The sequence below is a fragment of the Poecilia latipinna genome, unplaced genomic scaffold (genome assembly GCF_001443285.1).
Source record: "Poecilia latipinna isolate Pla-1442-1.1 unplaced genomic scaffold, P_latipinna-1.0 Scaffold1755, whole genome shotgun sequence".
NCBI lineage: Eukaryota > Metazoa > Chordata > Actinopteri > Cyprinodontiformes > Poeciliidae > Poecilia > Poecilia latipinna.
Genome location: NW_015114371.1, coordinates 1 through 17461, shown reverse-complemented (window position 1 = coordinate 17461; position 17461 = coordinate 1). Strand labels below are relative to the sequence as shown.

Here is a 17461-nt window from a genome sequence, read left to right as displayed (position 1 = left end):
ATTCAAAGGTTTGAGTCGCGCGCATTCTGTGACTCGAGGCGGGTGGTAGCTAGCTGATTTTGCTAACTAGCTTGCTTTTTGCGTCTGTCATTAAAGTGCAAATGCGTCAGTAGTTGCCATCATCTCACTTCTGTTGTCAACATATGAACCAGCAGGACCCCTTATATTTATGATTTTTTTAAGACTTGAATTTAATTCAAACTGACATTAAAAATTATGTTAAGTCTTAAATATGATTAGCTAAAATCTGCAGATGCCAGCAGTGGAAGAAATAGTTCAAATAATCATTCTGACAATAGAGACTGTTTATAGGGTTTTCAAATGTCATTGATAGGAATTTATCATTAATCTAAAATCTTAACACTTTTCCACACATCTCACGAACCAGAAATGTTTCAGTGTACATGTAATTACTGATGATGTGTGTGTGTGTTCAGGTCTTTTGCATCACTTAACTGACAAATGTCCCTAATATTAATTTAGCTGTAATGTTACTTTGTGTAAAATGAACTGTGTTTTTGTCAAACATGCTGTGTATTGATGGTACAAAGAACAGGACTAATATGCAAAACCACTATTTGCTGTTCTGCAACAGTTTGCACAAGGCACTGTAAGGACTATCTAGAAATTCAAATAAACACCAACCCTGTGAGAGGCTGATATGACAGTTAAAGATGACAAGAAACCATAAACTAATTGCAAAATTTTACAAAGCTGCATTACCATCATTATTTAAAACCAAAATAAACTCTATTAAAATAGAAACCTGTTTAAAATTGATGAATGAAAAATATTTTTTTGCTCTTTTCCGTGAGATAATAGATAAACTGACTAATTGATCAGTGCCAAATAAAAACATTGTTAGATGTTGTACAAACTGGAAACGATCCAGTGACAGGAGTCAATATAAAGATCCCTCAGACATTTGGTTAAACTTGATTAGATGGTGCAAATTTCTGAGTAATCGGGTTCACCTTCAAGGTTAATGTTTGACTCTGAAATGTTAGAATTTAAATATTTAAATAAAGTAAGTCCTACTTGAATAAACCTTTACCACTTTTCTGAGTCTCATAACTGATATTTGATGATGTCATTGGAAAAAGTGTGTCCTTATAACTAAATGTTTTGAACTTTAGCATAGAGATACCCAAGTACAGTTCTTTAGATGTGGACCAGGTCCTAACAAACTACAGAAAAACAGCAGAGTTCAGTTTAGAACAGGGACTTAAACATTATCAAATGTTTAAGAGAAGACTGTGTAATCCATACCTGGTATATGAGGTATAGTCACAATAAATAGGAAATTATGTGTTCACTGTTTGTACACTTATACAGGTGCTGTTTTTGGATTTCTTTGGAGATTCTTTTTACAATTCAACTTTCAGATTCTCTCCAAGTTGGCACACTGATCCATATCATAGGTGTGGTTGAAATAAATCCTCTTTTATTCAAATTAGTCTGTGTTTTCGGTGGAACATTTTCATATGAGAATTTTTTAAAGGTGACAGAACCATAAGCTAATACAATTCAGAATTAATAGTTGTAAAATCTTTCTGATATTGTTTGATTTTTAAGTCTGCGTGGTCAACACGAACCCCCAGCAAGCTAGCGCAAAAATAGTGTTTCCGTTTTCTCTGTAGATATTGACAGTCTGAACGAACTTAAAGTAGTTAATTTTATGTTTGCCCCCCCAAAATTAATCCCATTTTAATGGAAAAATTGTGTTAATTTTTCACAGTATTTTATTCACAGTATTTTAGCTCATTTATAAATGTCACAATTTCAAACTAAACATTTAATAAGGAAACTAGATATTTAGCTCAAAGCTAAATGGTTAGCTAAAGTGCAAATTCACGAGGCGAAGCCCGGAAGTGGACTATCAAAATAAAACCTGCGTCTTGGCTGTAAACGTTCGTAGCCAGTAAAACGACTCATTTGATGGTTTAAGCTGAAATGTTGAACATATCGCTAAGAAAAGAAACAACAATGAAGAGATGCAAGTTAGGCAGTCACGCCGGTAGGAATTTATTTGAAGGTTCACAAGACTTTGCAAGGTTATGGGTAAGTGTTTACAAACTAAATATTTAGCATACGAAGTAAATATTTATTTTGAGGCTGTTAACTAAATTAAATTAATAGTTTTATTAACAAACTAGTTAATCAGTCTATTACTTAGCTAGTTAATAAGCTAACTCAATATTTGGTTTGAAGCTAAATATATAGCTAGCTAGCTAACTGAATATCTATTTTGGAGCTAGATAGTTTGTAAATGTAATATTTATCTAACTAAATATATAGTTTGACACTGACATTTTAAATGAGTAACAAAGTGGAAAATATGACTAAAAATGAACTCCCTTTTCTTCGTCCTATGTCAGGCTAACTACAGTACGAGAAAAATATGGCCACGCACCGCGGCTTTTCAAATTCTTATTTAGAGGTAAATTAAATTACTATCACATTGTTTTCAAGGAATATTAACTCCATTTGTTTGTCTGCTTTAAAATATTAGGTGTGTAGAAAATGTAATGTTATGAATTAGAATAATTAGAATGTTCTATCCTTGGGATTCATTCAGCCTAAACCCAGATTCATAGCTCTGTGAAAAGTAAAGTAAAATAGTCTTCCTGTGGTGTTGCAAAAGGAGATAACTGGATGTAAATACTTTTAAGGGCGTATGTAAAGCGTCTGAAACATTCATTGTTTATAAATTGTTTTATTTAATTGCTCTGCCTATAGAATCATTCTCATGTTTTATTTGGTTTTAATGCATTTTGATAAGTGTATTTAAAATTACTGTTGGTTTTTCAACCCTTCCTCATCACAATTTAAATACCTTGTATTAAAGTCTAGATTTGACATAGAGAAAACACAAAAGAGTCTTAATTGCAGGTTTTACATCTGTTATGGTACAAACTAAGCTGTGTACATTTTAGAGTATTTAATACTGGCTACATAACATGTATAGCTTACTCTTTAAACTAGTAAAATAACTTCGTGCTGTCTTTTATTTTTTTTTAAAGGAGGGAAAAATACCTGAAATATAATACTTTATTTCATAACAGCTACAGATCCATCGAGATGGCATGATAAAACAAAGAACCGTCTGTAATCTGATTTGACAGTCAAATTAAAGTGTCGCTGGAGCCATTTTTGTTTGCATGTCCTCCATAAACCTGGTGTGAAAACTGGCTTTTTCACTGGACGGCTACTTTTTTTCGGCCAGTTTGCTGCTGTGAAGGTTCACAAGGTTCACTGATGTGCGTCAAGAAAACACAGGTGAGCTCATCTTTTTTTCATAATAAATATATATGCAATTATTTAGTTGTAGCCTGTCTTAGGTTTTTATGTTTTTAATGATGAAAGCAATTAATTAATTAAGCAATTAATATGGTTTTGATGACGCATTCAGTGCGCTGCATATTTTGAATTTTTTTAAACATAACACAAAAACCTCTTGCCTCTAACGCCATAAATGTCAGTATGTGTATTGTTTAAAATAATTTTAGCAATAAAAGAGATTCATTTGAATTTGTGCACTCTAAAAATAAAAATATACAATTTGTGCAACACGGATGAAGTGTCAGTGATTCAAGTATGTGTCTGATGAGTGTCAGATTTTTATCACAGTTTTTTGTCCTGACTCAGTCGATGTGACCAGTTTCATGTGTTTATCTGTAAATAAGCATTACTCCTGATGTTGACAATAAGACCAATTATGATTATATATAAGAGATGTAAATGCATTCTAGAATTATGATCCATAAAAAACAAATCCAAATGTAACATGTCTATAAGAAGACTCACATTAACAAAATAATTATAGTTGTTAAATATTGTAGTTTTGTGTGTTTTTGCTAAATAGGGACATTTAAGGTCCACAATCCTTTGTACAAAATTTTTGTAATCGCATTGCAGTTTTACAATTTTAATAAAAACGATACAAAAATAATGTAACATTTACTATTTTAATAGCTTTATTGTTTTAACTCTTTAAATACAGAAAATACTGTGAAACGTATTTGAAATTAGATATAAAAAGTGAATTTTAGTTTTATATGTTCTTATTTATGGCCCGCAGTGTTCCTGTGCGTCACACCCAGTCGTCCTATTAACATACAACTGCAGTCAATTATTTTAAATCTAGATCAGCTCAGCCATATCTATGGTCACTTTTGCAACTTTCTACAATATTTAATTAGTTGTTTTTCTGTCTTTTTTTTAATGAAACATTTATCCGTGTAAGTAGGAAGGATTACAAATAAAATTGGGTCACAGGATTACAGATCCACAAGTGTAAGGCAGACATCCTTGTCCCAGCCCATCCTGGGAAAACCTGAGTTGTTTCTAAGTCAGAACTTTCACATAAGTCCCTCCAGTAAATTCTGGATCTTTTGGTTTTCCTCCCTGTGAGAGATACTAAAAAACTAGCAAAAGGAAGTTTACTTATCAGATGCCTAAGCTTTTTCCTCTGACTGTTTTCAGTGCAGAGAAACATCACCTTTACACTGGGATGATGGACGATGGCACAATAGGCCTGTCGCAATAAGCAATAAATCAATTAATCGCATGATAAATTGAAAAAATCTCAATATTTTCCAACGATTTATCATCTTTCTCTTTTATCTCTCTTTTTATGCCAAAGATTTAATAACAAAAGTCTTCAGTCTGGTGCTTTGGTCTCAACTAACCCGTTTTTTGAAGGACAATTTTGTTTACAGAGGCTTCATAATTCTTTTTTTGTTGTTTTTGTTTATTTATTTTGGATATTTAAGATATCTTTCAGTCCAGTGTTAAATGTTCATTAGAAGTTAACGTGTATTGATCATTGAGAATGTGTTCTTGCGTTATATTATCTGAAAAAGGTTTCAAAGCAACAATATTATCGTTTATCGCAACAATTCCTGGGACAATTTATCGTCCAGCAAAATCTGTTGCCATGACAGGTCTAGGTATGACACAGGAACATGATCCAAACAATCAGAGTTTTACTTGGTAAAGTTTTACAATCCAGTGAATTAATTAAAAAAAATTTTTTACAGGATCAAGATGTGGGTCTTCATATTTCTCTACATACTGAGTCTAAACTGTCAGGTTTGTCATATTCCACAAAAAGATACTAAAAATTAAAATGAAAACATCAGATTTAATAAAATTGTTTTTTTCCTTTGTAGACCTCTACAACAGGTAAAGAGTATTTCTTTAAAGCTTCTGTTTCACTGGTTGTTGGTGATGATGGTAAAGGCTTCACAGGTTACCAACTGGGGGTGCTCTTTACTTTAAAGCTGCAGTATGAAACTTGTATAAAATTATTTTTTACATAATTGTTGAAAGTGTCACCATGTCATGGCAGAATAGTAAGATACAGATAATCTGTCAAAAAATCAAGCTCTTCTGACTTCTCCCGTTGCTCCCAGTGCTAACTAGAAATAACCAGAGTCAAGAGGCGGGTCTTAGCGCTGTCAATCACAATGTCGTGTGGCGCTGCTCATCCCTCTCCTATTCCCTCTTGCTCTCTGCTAAGCTGCAGCTATCAGGGAAAGTTGTGAATGCTAAGGCTAGTAAGTGTAGCCACAAATGCTGGCATATAAATGGTTTTCCTGTAAGTTGTTTCTCTGCCTTTCGCACATTTTTATTAGCAAGTATGTGAAGTTGAGTGACAGCGGTAAGACCCTCCTCCTGGTTCTGATTGGTTGTTTTTTTTGGTCAGGAGTGATGCATTTCATTAGACGTCAATAGTAGCTCATGGAAGAGGTGGAAGAGATTGATCTTTTCACAGATTATCTGTCTTATATTATACTATCAGGACACATTTTAACAAATTTGTAAAAAAAGTATGTTCATAAAAGTTACATACTGCACCTTTAAGCATCAATTAATGTTTCAGTTTCTCTTTGAAAGTTTCAGAGAACTCAACGCAGATGTATTATGCTAAACTGAAAATAGACAGAAGTGCAATTCAGAACATCAGTTCAAAGCTGAACTTTAATGTGAAAGGCAACTTGAGCATCGAGGACGTTACAATGACCACAAGTAAGAAAGAAACAAAGGAAGATTCCAAGTACTGTACTTTTAAATTTGTCAGTTCCAGAAAACCAAGTCGATAAAACTTTGTTTCTTCAGTTTTTTTGTTTGTTTTATGATTGTGTGTTTCTTCCACCCCCAATAAGAATGTAAAGAAAACAACAATGGTAACAAAACATGTAAATGCGAAGAAGGCCACAAATGGAGTGATGAAGTTCGTCTCACAGGGGTAGATTGTGATGAGAAGAACTGCACCCTCAAGGCTGACTCTAATTCAATGTGCACTTTAAGCAGTGCAGGCATGTGGACTTTTACTGTTCATTTCACCAAACATTTTAAACTGTACATGTGTGGAGAAAGGGTTGATGCTCTGTAACCTTCTACATTTTGTTCTTAACAGTTGATATCACAGGGAAATTCACTCTGGAGGGAGCTGAATTTGAATCTTGTCTGACAGATAAGAACTCAGGCACATATAAGGGTTGCCATAATAATCTGTTAAATAAGGTAAAAAATAATTTCCATAATTAAGATAATTATTCATTTGATACATTTAGAAATCCATAAATAATGCAGATAATGTCTTTTTAGATGAAAACCGAATACAGTAAAATAAGAGGATTTGACAGTCTAGCAATAACACAATTCAGGTACTTTCTACGCTAACAATAAAAAAATCTGCATGCATTGATTTTTTTAAATGTTTAAAATTATTTTTTGATTTTGTTTTTCACTAAAGTGTTGGGAGCGTTATTGTTGATTTTACAATGAAGATCGTCTCTGACGTTAGTTCGGGAGAACTGTTCAACAAATCTACAGCTCTGACAAAAACTCTAACAGGCAAAATGACTTTGGAGACTAAAGGTAATTATATATTTCACCGGTTGGATTCATATTAAAGTTACATTTCACAATAACTTTACATCCTGTTTTGTTTCTTCAATGACTTACAGTGATTTTTTTTAAAGACTTTCACACCAAAGTTAAAATGTAATTTTACTATGGTGGAAAAATAAGATAGTAAAGTTATTTAAGAAACCTCTTCAACTTTTTATATAATATTAATTGTGCTAAATAAATTTTAAAAGTAGATGGTGCAAAAAGAAGGCTGCATAAGTATACACACCCTGAAATTATCACTTTATCACATTTCTTTATTCAACAGCCCTCACCTTGACCAGTTTCCATCCTGCTAAGCCTCCTGAACTTTATATGAGGCTAATAAGGTTTTCTAAAACCTACAATAATTCTGAAATAAATGCAAAGTGTTCTAATAAGCTATCACTTTACAGGGTGATGCTAATGCTACCTCTTTATTATAGCTTTAAAAGAAAATTGTAAGAATTTTATTTAACAGACTAGTTTTTTTTCTTCAGTTGCATTTTAGAGGAAAAAAAAAATTACAGCCTCATTTTTTAAGATCATAAACTCCTGTGTAAACTTTTTAAAGTTGTAAACTTTTTAAATTCACAGGCATTGTCACTTTGGATATATCAAAGACATCAGTGCCATATCACGACAAAACTTTAGTTATTTGTAAAACTGAGAGACAGCTTAAAGCCAAACCAAAGTGGAATCTGCAAAGAGAAGATGGAGAGTTTCTCATAACTGATGGCAGCATCTCAACAGTGGAAGACGAAGAAAAAATAAGTACAGTCACGATTAAACATGTTAGCGAACTCTGGCAAGGTAAGTTTGTTAAAACCGCAACATTTCAGATCATTTGGCCCACAATACCTTGCGAAATGTTCACAACCCATTTAGTATTGTCATTTTGTTCAGTCATCCTTTCATGACAATTCAAGCTTAGTCAGACTGAATGGGTAGTATCTGTGAACAATTCTTTAAGTCTTTAATTGTGTTTAGCTTTTGACTTTGACTAGACCATTCTAGATACAGATACACAATAACTTTAAAAAAAAACAAAAAACAATACCAATAACCAATAGTTTTCTCGTTCTAAATGCCTTGTTTTGTGAAAAGCTTCACCAATGAATTTGAGTCCTGCTGGCTTATTGCTAACGTCGTTAGCATCCTGGGCATTCGCAAATACTTTGAATTCTCCACCAAAGCAATGGCTTGTGTTTAAGTTGACTGATCAGATTTGACGTGTTAAAGGTCGTGTTGTTTTTGTCCTCGCCAAACTGTCTCTCAACATTTGTTAACCAAAGTCAGCGTATCGTTTTCCTCCGAAACCTTAAAAGAGCCTCCAAACCAGTGGTTCTTAACCTTCTTTGAGGTACCAAACCCACCAGTTTCATATGTGCTTTCACTGAACCCTTCTTTAGTGATAAATAAAATATGATTTCTATTTTCCAAATTAAATATATATATATGTCTTTTTACTGGTGCACAAAATAAACCATGCATGAAAATCACCTTGCTCAAAGAACAAAACCATGAACTCATAACAAGTTACGGTATTACTTTATTCTGGCCCCCCCAAAATATTTCAGCCCCATAAAAGAATTTCAACCCCCAAAATATTTTTTTACTATTTTACTTATTAAAAATAAAGTTGGATTTTTTCAAAGAATTTAAAAATTTTTAATAACTTATTTTTTTATTTTATTTTAAATTTAATTTGTTTTTTGTCATTTTGAATCCACAAAATACTTTTTTGGGACCAGAATATTGCCCAAAACTTCATACGATGCTGTAAGGATCGGTTTGTTAACGGGTACAAATCCAAGAGCAGGCAGAGTGGCCCTTTCATCAAAACTGGATCGTTTCACCCTGAATTCAGCAAGCATTGTGTTCTTGTATTCATGTGTAGAACCCAGGTTAAGAATCACTGCTCCAAACTTACGCTTGTTATGTTCTCTGTTTACCTGGGCTGCATTCACATGGTGTTGGAAGTTCCAACTTGGGAGTCATTCGGACCTTTTATGTTTATATTTCTCTTGTTTGCGTGTAACACTCTGGGATAGTTGATTTATTATTTTTTAACTGTTTTCTGACGAATTTTAAAATTGTTTATTTGCAGTCAAAAATGTTTTCTCCAGTTATACTGACACCACTTTAACTCAGTGCAGGTCTCATGGAGGAGGAGTAGAAGTGCTCAGGAAAAAAAAGACAAACACCCAAACATTTTATCAATGCTATTCATTATGATAATGGACACATAAGAATTTAATTTCTTGTACCGGTTCAATAACTATCATGCATCCCTTATTCTAACAGATGAATATGCTTTGATGTAAAACATTTCAGCTCCGTTGTAGTTTCTCCCATTATTGCTGTGTATCTACCTCTGTCCATCTATCCCTTTTAGCAGAAAAGCTTGACAATACTACTGTAGTGTTTCCGAGTGGGGAAAAGTGTTTTTCACTATAAACAGCATTTTGCCTGTAGGGCAATAGGTTACAATTTGGTGTCACCTGCCCAGTGACACCAAACATGTTTCCAGTGTCTCCTACTTGACTTGTGTCAAACTGCCAAAAGGACAATGAATGTATTTTATTTTTCCTTCATAAACTCCATATTTGAGGAGTGTACTGTCAGAAATCCAAGCTGAGCAGTGGATTTTCTGCAGCTCCTCCAGAGTTAAATGATAAGGAGGACCCCCAGGCCTCTCCTATAGCTGTAGTACAAACCCCAAACACGCACTTCTACAGTGGCTTGCAAAAGTATTCATACCCTTTGAACTTTTCCATATTTTTTTTCAATATATTTGATTGCAGTGTGCAAAAGCAATCAGCCCCTTTTTGCAAGCCACTGGATTTTGTCCTCAGAGAACAGAATTTACATGTAAAAAACATCATGCAGTTTTATAGACTAATGCAGTGGTTATGAAATCTTTCAACTTCTGAGTCAGGGTATTTTATGAGTTTGCAAATAGTACTTCAGTGACAACACAAATTAGCTTAATCAATTATTATGTTTTTCAATTTCGTAACATTTTTGTAGAGGATCTCCAGAGCCAATACTTCTTGGTTCACAGCTCAGACTCCAGCTTTGGGAAGTACTGGACTAAGGTCTAACACAGTATGTGTTGTTATTGCCATAAGCAGGATTATTGAAATAATAATACATGAAAAATACACATGTACATATCAGTAATATACTACTTACATGAGAAAGTTCACAACTCTCAGTCTATGTCATAATCCTCATTGTTTTTGCTCGTGTGTGGTGGGGCAAAGATCCATCTCCTCAGTGTTAAGAGAAATGGGGTGTGTTCACCATTTTTAGAGCAGCAATATACAGCACAACTACTTACCCGGGGTCCATCACAGTGTTATTTGTCAGAATTGTACTTGGAAAACAACAGGAAAAGAAAATTAGTCTGTTGACTGAGCATTTATCACATAATGGTTGTCTAATCCCATGAAATATATTTCATACCTTTTGCCTCTGTTTGAGCCCTCCATGTTCTTCCTTCCTCAGGAGAGTACATATGTCTTTTTGTTGAACAAGAAGATCAAATAACTATAAACCATAAAGCCAACGCTACAATGGATATATGCCTCAAACCAAAGATCGACATTTCTGCAGATCCAGCATTTCCCTTGTGTAAGACAGAATCAACTGTTTTTGTTGTGAAAGTGAAGTGTGAGATAAAGAATACCACTGAAACGTACAGTGTGAGCTGGCAAGAAGGTGCCATTGAAAAACCCATGACTCCAGGTAGGAACCTTTTACTAGCGTTATTCATGTTTGCGTTTTGAACCATCTCCTAACTGAATTTATTCTTGTAATACTTGTCCTGTTTATGTCACTTTCACAGAGGGAGACAAACTGATTTATTCAGCTGATAAAGTAGTTAACTGTAAGTCAGGAGGGGACAGCTCTTCCACAGGTTCTCCACTGGTATATTGCAACTTTACTAATGAGTGCAACCAAACTTATGGTGCATCTATGAAGGTCGAAGTCATTTATCGTAAGTATCAGTTTGAGATAATGATGCCGTTTTATTTGATACAATGTATGTTCTTTACTGCAATGAAAAAGCATTTTTTTTAATTTGGTGGCAACAGTGGTAGTAGTTTGTCTCACAATCGGTGGGTTGCTGGTTTGATTCTGCCTCTGTCATTCTGTCCTTGGGCAAGACACCACTACTAGTCTTGCCTGCTAGTGGTGTCCAGAGAGCCCAGAGGAACCGGTGATGCCTCCATCCAGTAACTTGCCACCATCAGCATGTCAATGGATGAATGACTGAATGTAGTGTGAAGCACTTTGGGGTCCTTTAGGCTTGATAAAGTGCTACACAAGTACAGGCCATTTAACTTATGAAATAATGGAAATGCAAGTGGAATCAAACATTTGGGCACTTTCAATTCAGTGTAATCAATTCTGACCAGTCATGTATCTGATAGAGAAGTACTTTGAGAGTAATTCAGAATATCACAAAAATGTAGTTTATTTCGGTACTTCAATTTAAAAAATGTGAACATTTGCTTGATATATTTCAAGTGTTTTGATGATTATGTCTCAGAAAATGAAACTCAAGACATCTGGTCTTATAAGTTTAATAAAAGAAATATTAGAAACACATCACAGTCTGGACATTCAAGAAGAAGACTGCTGGGTGACAGATATCCAGCAGTCAGTGACACCCTACACAAGGAGATTAAGCAGAAAAAGATAATTGCGAAAGAAGCTAGCTGTCTATAGAGTCTTGTCTGCACACTTACTATGTTAAAGTTAAATAGAGGGAAAAAATGCCACATGAATATCTATATGTTGAGAGCCCATTCAAGAGTTTATGGTAAAGAGCTAAGGCATGCACGGCAGCTGAAGTTTAAGCTTTAAGAGTCACAGCACATATCCAGGGCTAAAGCTGTCACATGCCATGATTTCAGCAAATGCTGAGCCTGAGACGAAGCAGGAAATAAACCGGACTGTTTTTCAGTGGTCCAAAGTCCTCCTTTCAAATCAAAGTAAATTTTACATGTAATTTGAAATACAAGATTTTGGAATTTGGAGGAAGAGTGAAGAGCCATACAGTCCAAGTTTCTGGAGTGAATACAGCTTAGAGAATTTATACAAAATCACCCTCAATTTTATGATTCAAAAGAAACTGTTTAAAAGTTAATGTGATACTTTTTGCATTTTTCACAATAACATTTTTAAAGTTGGAGTTTTGCTCTGCATAGTTTTTGTTCTAAATGATTTTTTAAATTTGTGCTAAACAGCTGATGAAAAGTACTGTTCAGCGGAAGGTGAATGGGCAAACACCAAGGCCGGCTTTACTGCAGAAATAAAATGCAAGGATAAAGCTGGAACAAGAAAGCGAAAGTGTTCATCTGGGTGAGATTTGAACTCTTCACTATCAGATAACATTTGTTTCCTCTAACTTTGAAAAACACAATTTATGGTTTATTTAATTAATGAAACATATATATAACATTTAATTTTTGTGCTGACTGGTTTCATTAATGTTCATTTAATACTTTCAGGGAAACTGGCCGGGAAGGGATATGGGGTGACGAGGTTTCAGAATGTGTTGAAAAGGACCTCGCTAGTGTGCTGGAAACAGCTGCAGTATGTGAACTTTACTATCATATTAACTTCCTGTCATTGTACAGAAATGAGTAGTACAGTATACTTAAATATTCTTTCAACTTTTTTATTTTTATGGAATTACTGTAAATACGAATTGTTACTATAACAATTATTCCAATTGTTACTATATCAATTATTCCAGTATAATAATATACTTCAGCTTGCTGATTTAAGAAGTTGCTGTAGAATAAACTATAATAACTTTCATATTTATTGTGTTTTCAGATTAGTGACATTGGACTTGGCAAACTGGAGTCAAATGCTGCAATAGTATTTGAACGCTTTGTAAAGGTCACAAAGACATTAAAATTACCTGGTTATGCCAACATAAATACATCGGTCACAGTATTTACCACCATGAATGAAAAGTTAAATTTAACTACTATTACAAATGATTCAGCAATAGAAGTGAGTATCAAAGCATCTTGATTTTTATGAATTAAGACATAATCAGTATGCTTTCATAACTTTATTAAAAGGTTTATTTCATTACAAATTCACTGATATATTAAACAGTGTTAAGGTTAAAAGAAACCATGATGGCTAATAAAGCAGTTTCCAACTAAGCTTTCAGCCAACTCAAAGCTTTTTGGAAAAAAGTTAAATGTCACCAAACAATTGTTTTTTTCTAAGAAATAGCCTTTTTCAATGTAGTAATCCAGATAATTTATGCATCTTTATTCAATTAAAGAGTTTTCACTAAACTTCAAATTCCTAATGCCATAAAATGACACTTCTTACATGTCACAACCATCTTCTAGAAAATGACCTGTGATTCTGCTTTTTTTCAGAATTATCTATACTCATCCAGTCATTTGCTGAATAAAAGTCTTGAAGACTCATGGAATGAAGGCACTACTGACAACTCCTCACTTTCAATGGCTGAGAGATTCATGATTTCTGTTGAGAATTTAATTAAAATATCAAATCTGACTGTGGGGACTAGGAGGGAAAATCTGCAAGTGGATTTGTGCAATACATCCAACTGCAAAATCAATGTTTTCAATGTCTCAGTTTCAGTTTCAGGTGGAGTGAATGTGAAAACAACTGCATTCAAACAACTGGATAAATATTTGCCCCATCTTGACAATAAATCAGAGGTCAACAGTATCATTGTTTCCGCAACTGCAGAAAACGCAAGTGACATTTCCATAAAGTTTGAAATGATCAAACCAAGACCTCGTAATTTTGAGCTAAAATGTGTGTATTGGGACACTAAAAACCACAAGTTTTCATCAGAGGGATGTAAATGGGGGGGTCCCTCAGACGAGGGCCTATGTGAATGTAAGCATTTTTCCTCATTTGCATTGCTACTGTCCAAGGAGCCCCTGGAAGTCCCTGGTTTAACTTATGTAACTTATGTAGCTCTGTCAGTATCAGTGTTGTCACTCGTTGTCACTCTTGTGATAGAACTGATAGTCTGGAGCGACGTAGTCAAGACGAGTACATTATATTTACGCCACACTGCCCATGTGAACATTTGTCTGTGCTTGCTGATCGGTAACCTCTGCTTTTTGGCATCTTCTTCCAACCCAGAGAGTATTTCAGACCTTTGGTGTCGAACCTCTGCGGTGCTGAAGCATTTCTGCTATCTGGCTATGTTCTTTTGGACGTTTTGTTTGAGCGCCACACTTCTTCATCAGGCAGTGTTTTTGTTCCATAAGGTGAGCAGGGCAAACTATCTGAGGTTCTCGTTGGTTGTAGGCTACGCCATCCCCTTGATCATAGTCTTTGTCACGTTTCTTACCTGCAACGGTGGAGCTGAGGGAGTATATTACTTCAGGAAGACCTGCTGGCTGGTTTATGGTGGACTTTTTAAAGGCACTTTTTATACGTTTATCATTCCAGTGGGAGCAATTGTTTTCATTAATGTGTTCTCAATGCTTGTGGTTATCATGAAGCTCGTAAGCCACCACTCAGAAATACACCAAAAAACCGACATTTCACCAGAAAAGGAGAAAGCAGCAGCCAAAACTGTTGTGAGATCCATTATCCTACTGACCCCAATTTTTGGTGTGACGTGGATCTTTGGATTTGCCATTTTGATTTTTGATCTCACAAGCGGAATCGCAGCATATGCATTCGAATACATCTTCACCATACTCAACGGATTCCAGGTACAGTCAAAATATTTTATTCAATGTAACACATAAACAAGCTGAAGTATTTGAAATACAAGTACACTCTCTTTCAATTCCAGGGCTTCTTCATTTTGTTGACCACATGCTTCGGAGACAGAATGGTAAGGAAATGAGAAACTAGCCAGATAATGATACAGCTCAATGATGCTACACAGTGTGATCTACAAATGTGTCTAAGCTGTTGTTTACAGCAATGTTAAGACCTAATATGACTAGAGTGTATACACCCCTGTTTAAATTCCAGATGTTAGAGGAAAAAACTACATTTTCCACCTTTAATGTGACATATTGTGGTTTATTCAACTGAAAAAATGACTCTTTGATTGCCTTTGTGGACACACCCTGAAATTAATTAATCTACATAATGTCTAGGTGTCATTGGACTGCATTTACTCTTTTGCGTAATGCGTCCTTTAGTGAACAAAAAAAACGGTAATCTCACAAAATGATAATTTGGAGAAGAGTGCAATAGACCCAGAGTGTTCAAAAACATATCAACCTTAACAGTAACACTGAAGAAGCTGCAAACATTTCTGGTGTGAACTGGTTGTGTTCTTATTACAATTTCCTATATGCTGGATGCAAGACAGAAAGTCCATGTAAATCCCTTTCTAACCAGACTAAAAAATCCATAACATGTGGAGCTTTTGACCACCAGTCTGAAAAGTAAGTTAACACACAAACACAGCAAAACAAGAACTGTACCCATGGTAAAACATGGTGGTACTGTATATCATGCCAGTTATGGGTTAATTCGCTGTACTGGTAGTTTTGTCAAGGATAATGCGGTGGGATGCTGACTTGCTTAAATTAAATTAATTCAGTATTTTGCAATGGTGCCCACTAAGGTTGTTCAAAAACATGAAATTCTTACACGGTGTATACATGGTTAAAAGCCAGTACTGATAGCTGCCATCTTTTATCATGATTAATCATTGACATTTTTCTGCCAGATAACCATTTTAATGATTTTCTCACCATAATTTCTACAGACTCGTGAGGCTCTGCTGAGATACATTAAGAAGAAAGTAGGTGCTCCGCAACTACAATTGCATGATACCACGGCTGTTTCTCTTATATGTCTTACTGCCATTTGTTCTTTCCTCTGATCTCCAGGCTCCAGCATCTAGTGTCAGTGAAAGCACCTCTAAGTCAGAGGTGACATGGAAGAAATGAAACCATTTTCATCTACATGTGAAACTAGTATCACTTTTTTGTGCCATTGAAAATAAATGTACAGTGTGCATTCACTTTTTACTGAGGCCGAGGGCGGATGTATACTTTTTCCCAAAGGTTTTCTCGAGATAACCGGTTAATGTTCCAGTTTCTGGAAATAACAATATCATTTCCCATTGGTTTTCTGGAGATAGAGTTAATTTCCTGATGGTTTTCTTGAATCGAGTTCATTTCCTGATGGTTCTCTTGGGATAACAAGTTAATCTCGATAAACCAAACTTTGCTTGTACCGTTGTACAAATACATGTGGCATGTATTTGAAGGATGGAATCAGGTTTAACACACACCAGTCATCTCATGATCTTGAGATGATCACAAGATGATTGGACCAGAAATGGTTTTCTCGAGAAAACCACTGGGAGAAAGCATATGCTGAAAACGTCCACTCTCGACGTCCGTAATTTTTTTATGTGATTTTTTTATTAATGTTGTTGGTAAAATTATAAATGTATAGTTAATTATTTTTAGCCTCTTTGTGTTACCCTTCGCATGAACTTGTTCTGTATGCTCCTTTAGGATTTAATGCGTTAACTCAGCTTACATAAATACCAGCTGTGATCAGATTGACATTGAATTCTTCAAGTTTTAGTTGATATATTTGAAGAGAAATGGAGCAAAAGACTCGACCTGCATGCCAAAGTGATGTTTTAGTGAAAGCTGAGTCTAGACTTAGTTTTTCTCCTCGTTCTAAAAGCAATGTCTTCTTCATATTCTTTGCTTTGCTGTAACCACTCCGTATCCGAGTCATTTAAAATACCTTCTTCACATAGTTTCTCACGGAAGTCTTGGTACTCAAGCTCTGCTCTGTAACATATTAAAAAGATTTGCAACATTAAATCAGAAACTTTTGTAAAGATTGTTCATAATAAAGCAAAAATAGGTGAAAAGTGGGCTGTGTGTCATACTTTTTAAGGAATCGAACGCAGTCTTCTTTTCCGTATATTTCGGCTAGTCTTATTGGTTTGTCTCCACAGCAGTCCTCTTTGTCCATTGGTGCATGGAAGGTGTGCAGCATCCGCAGCGCAGCCAGATGACCGGACTCTGCAGCATAGTGGGCAGCGGTCCATCCGTGCACTGTCCTCAGACACGGATTGGCTCCATTCTCTAAGAGAATCTTGACAATGTCTGTATCTCCTGAAAAAAAAAAATGCAATACAGAGTTTTCTAAAACATAAAAAAACAGGTTTAAATCTGGTCCAGTAAACACAAACTGATATGGTTTTACGGTGAATCTCATAACTTCGCCAGCCGCTGGAGAAGTGATATTGGTTAAATAAAATGAAAGCAAGACATTTGTAGCAATTAGAAAACATTAAACCACACTTTATCCTTTATGTGGACAAAGCTAAAATGCAGGATAATCTTACAGGTTGATTCTGTTATCCTTTTCTTAAACCTTTCTGTATTTAATACACCAGACTGTCTCATTTGGACAGGTTTTAGACTACTATTTAAATAGATTAAAGTAATTCCATACCATTTCAATTTGAAAGAAGGGCAAAATTCTGCATTAAGAACCATTTTTATCAGTGTAAATGAAAACTAAAGTTATC

At 34.9% G+C, this 17461-nt stretch overlaps 1 protein-coding gene and 1 long non-coding RNA gene across 2 annotated transcripts; one reads left to right on the top strand and one right to left on the bottom strand.

The window, feature by feature from the left end:
• The first annotated feature begins 2379 nt into the window (after positions 1-2379).
• On the top strand, positions 2380-16373 carry adgrf3a (adhesion G protein-coupled receptor F3a). Its single transcript, XM_015060914.1, has 19 exons — positions 2380-2440; positions 3066-3279; positions 5043-5094; positions 5175-5187; positions 5902-6033; positions 6171-6323; positions 6425-6531; positions 6616-6674; positions 6764-6888; positions 7498-7713; positions 10414-10653; positions 10754-10906; positions 12162-12276; positions 12426-12510; positions 12757-12939; positions 13323-14648; positions 14732-14773; positions 15665-15700; positions 15789-16373. Exons 3-19 carry the CDS (start codon positions 5050-5052, stop codon positions 15846-15848), a joined length of 3090 nt encoding a protein of 1029 aa, XP_014916400.1. The 5' UTR covers positions 2380-2440; positions 3066-3279; positions 5043-5049; the 3' UTR covers positions 15849-16373.
• Positions 16374-16477: 104 nt separating this feature from the next.
• LOC106965041 (uncharacterized) lies at positions 16478-17400 on the bottom strand. The gene is made up of 2 exons (XR_001428542.1): positions 16814-17400; positions 16478-16712 (listed from the first exon to the last, which is right to left on the bottom strand). It is a non-coding gene; the product is annotated as an uncharacterized LOC106965041 (long non-coding RNA).
• Positions 17401-17461: the final 61 nt, after the last annotated feature.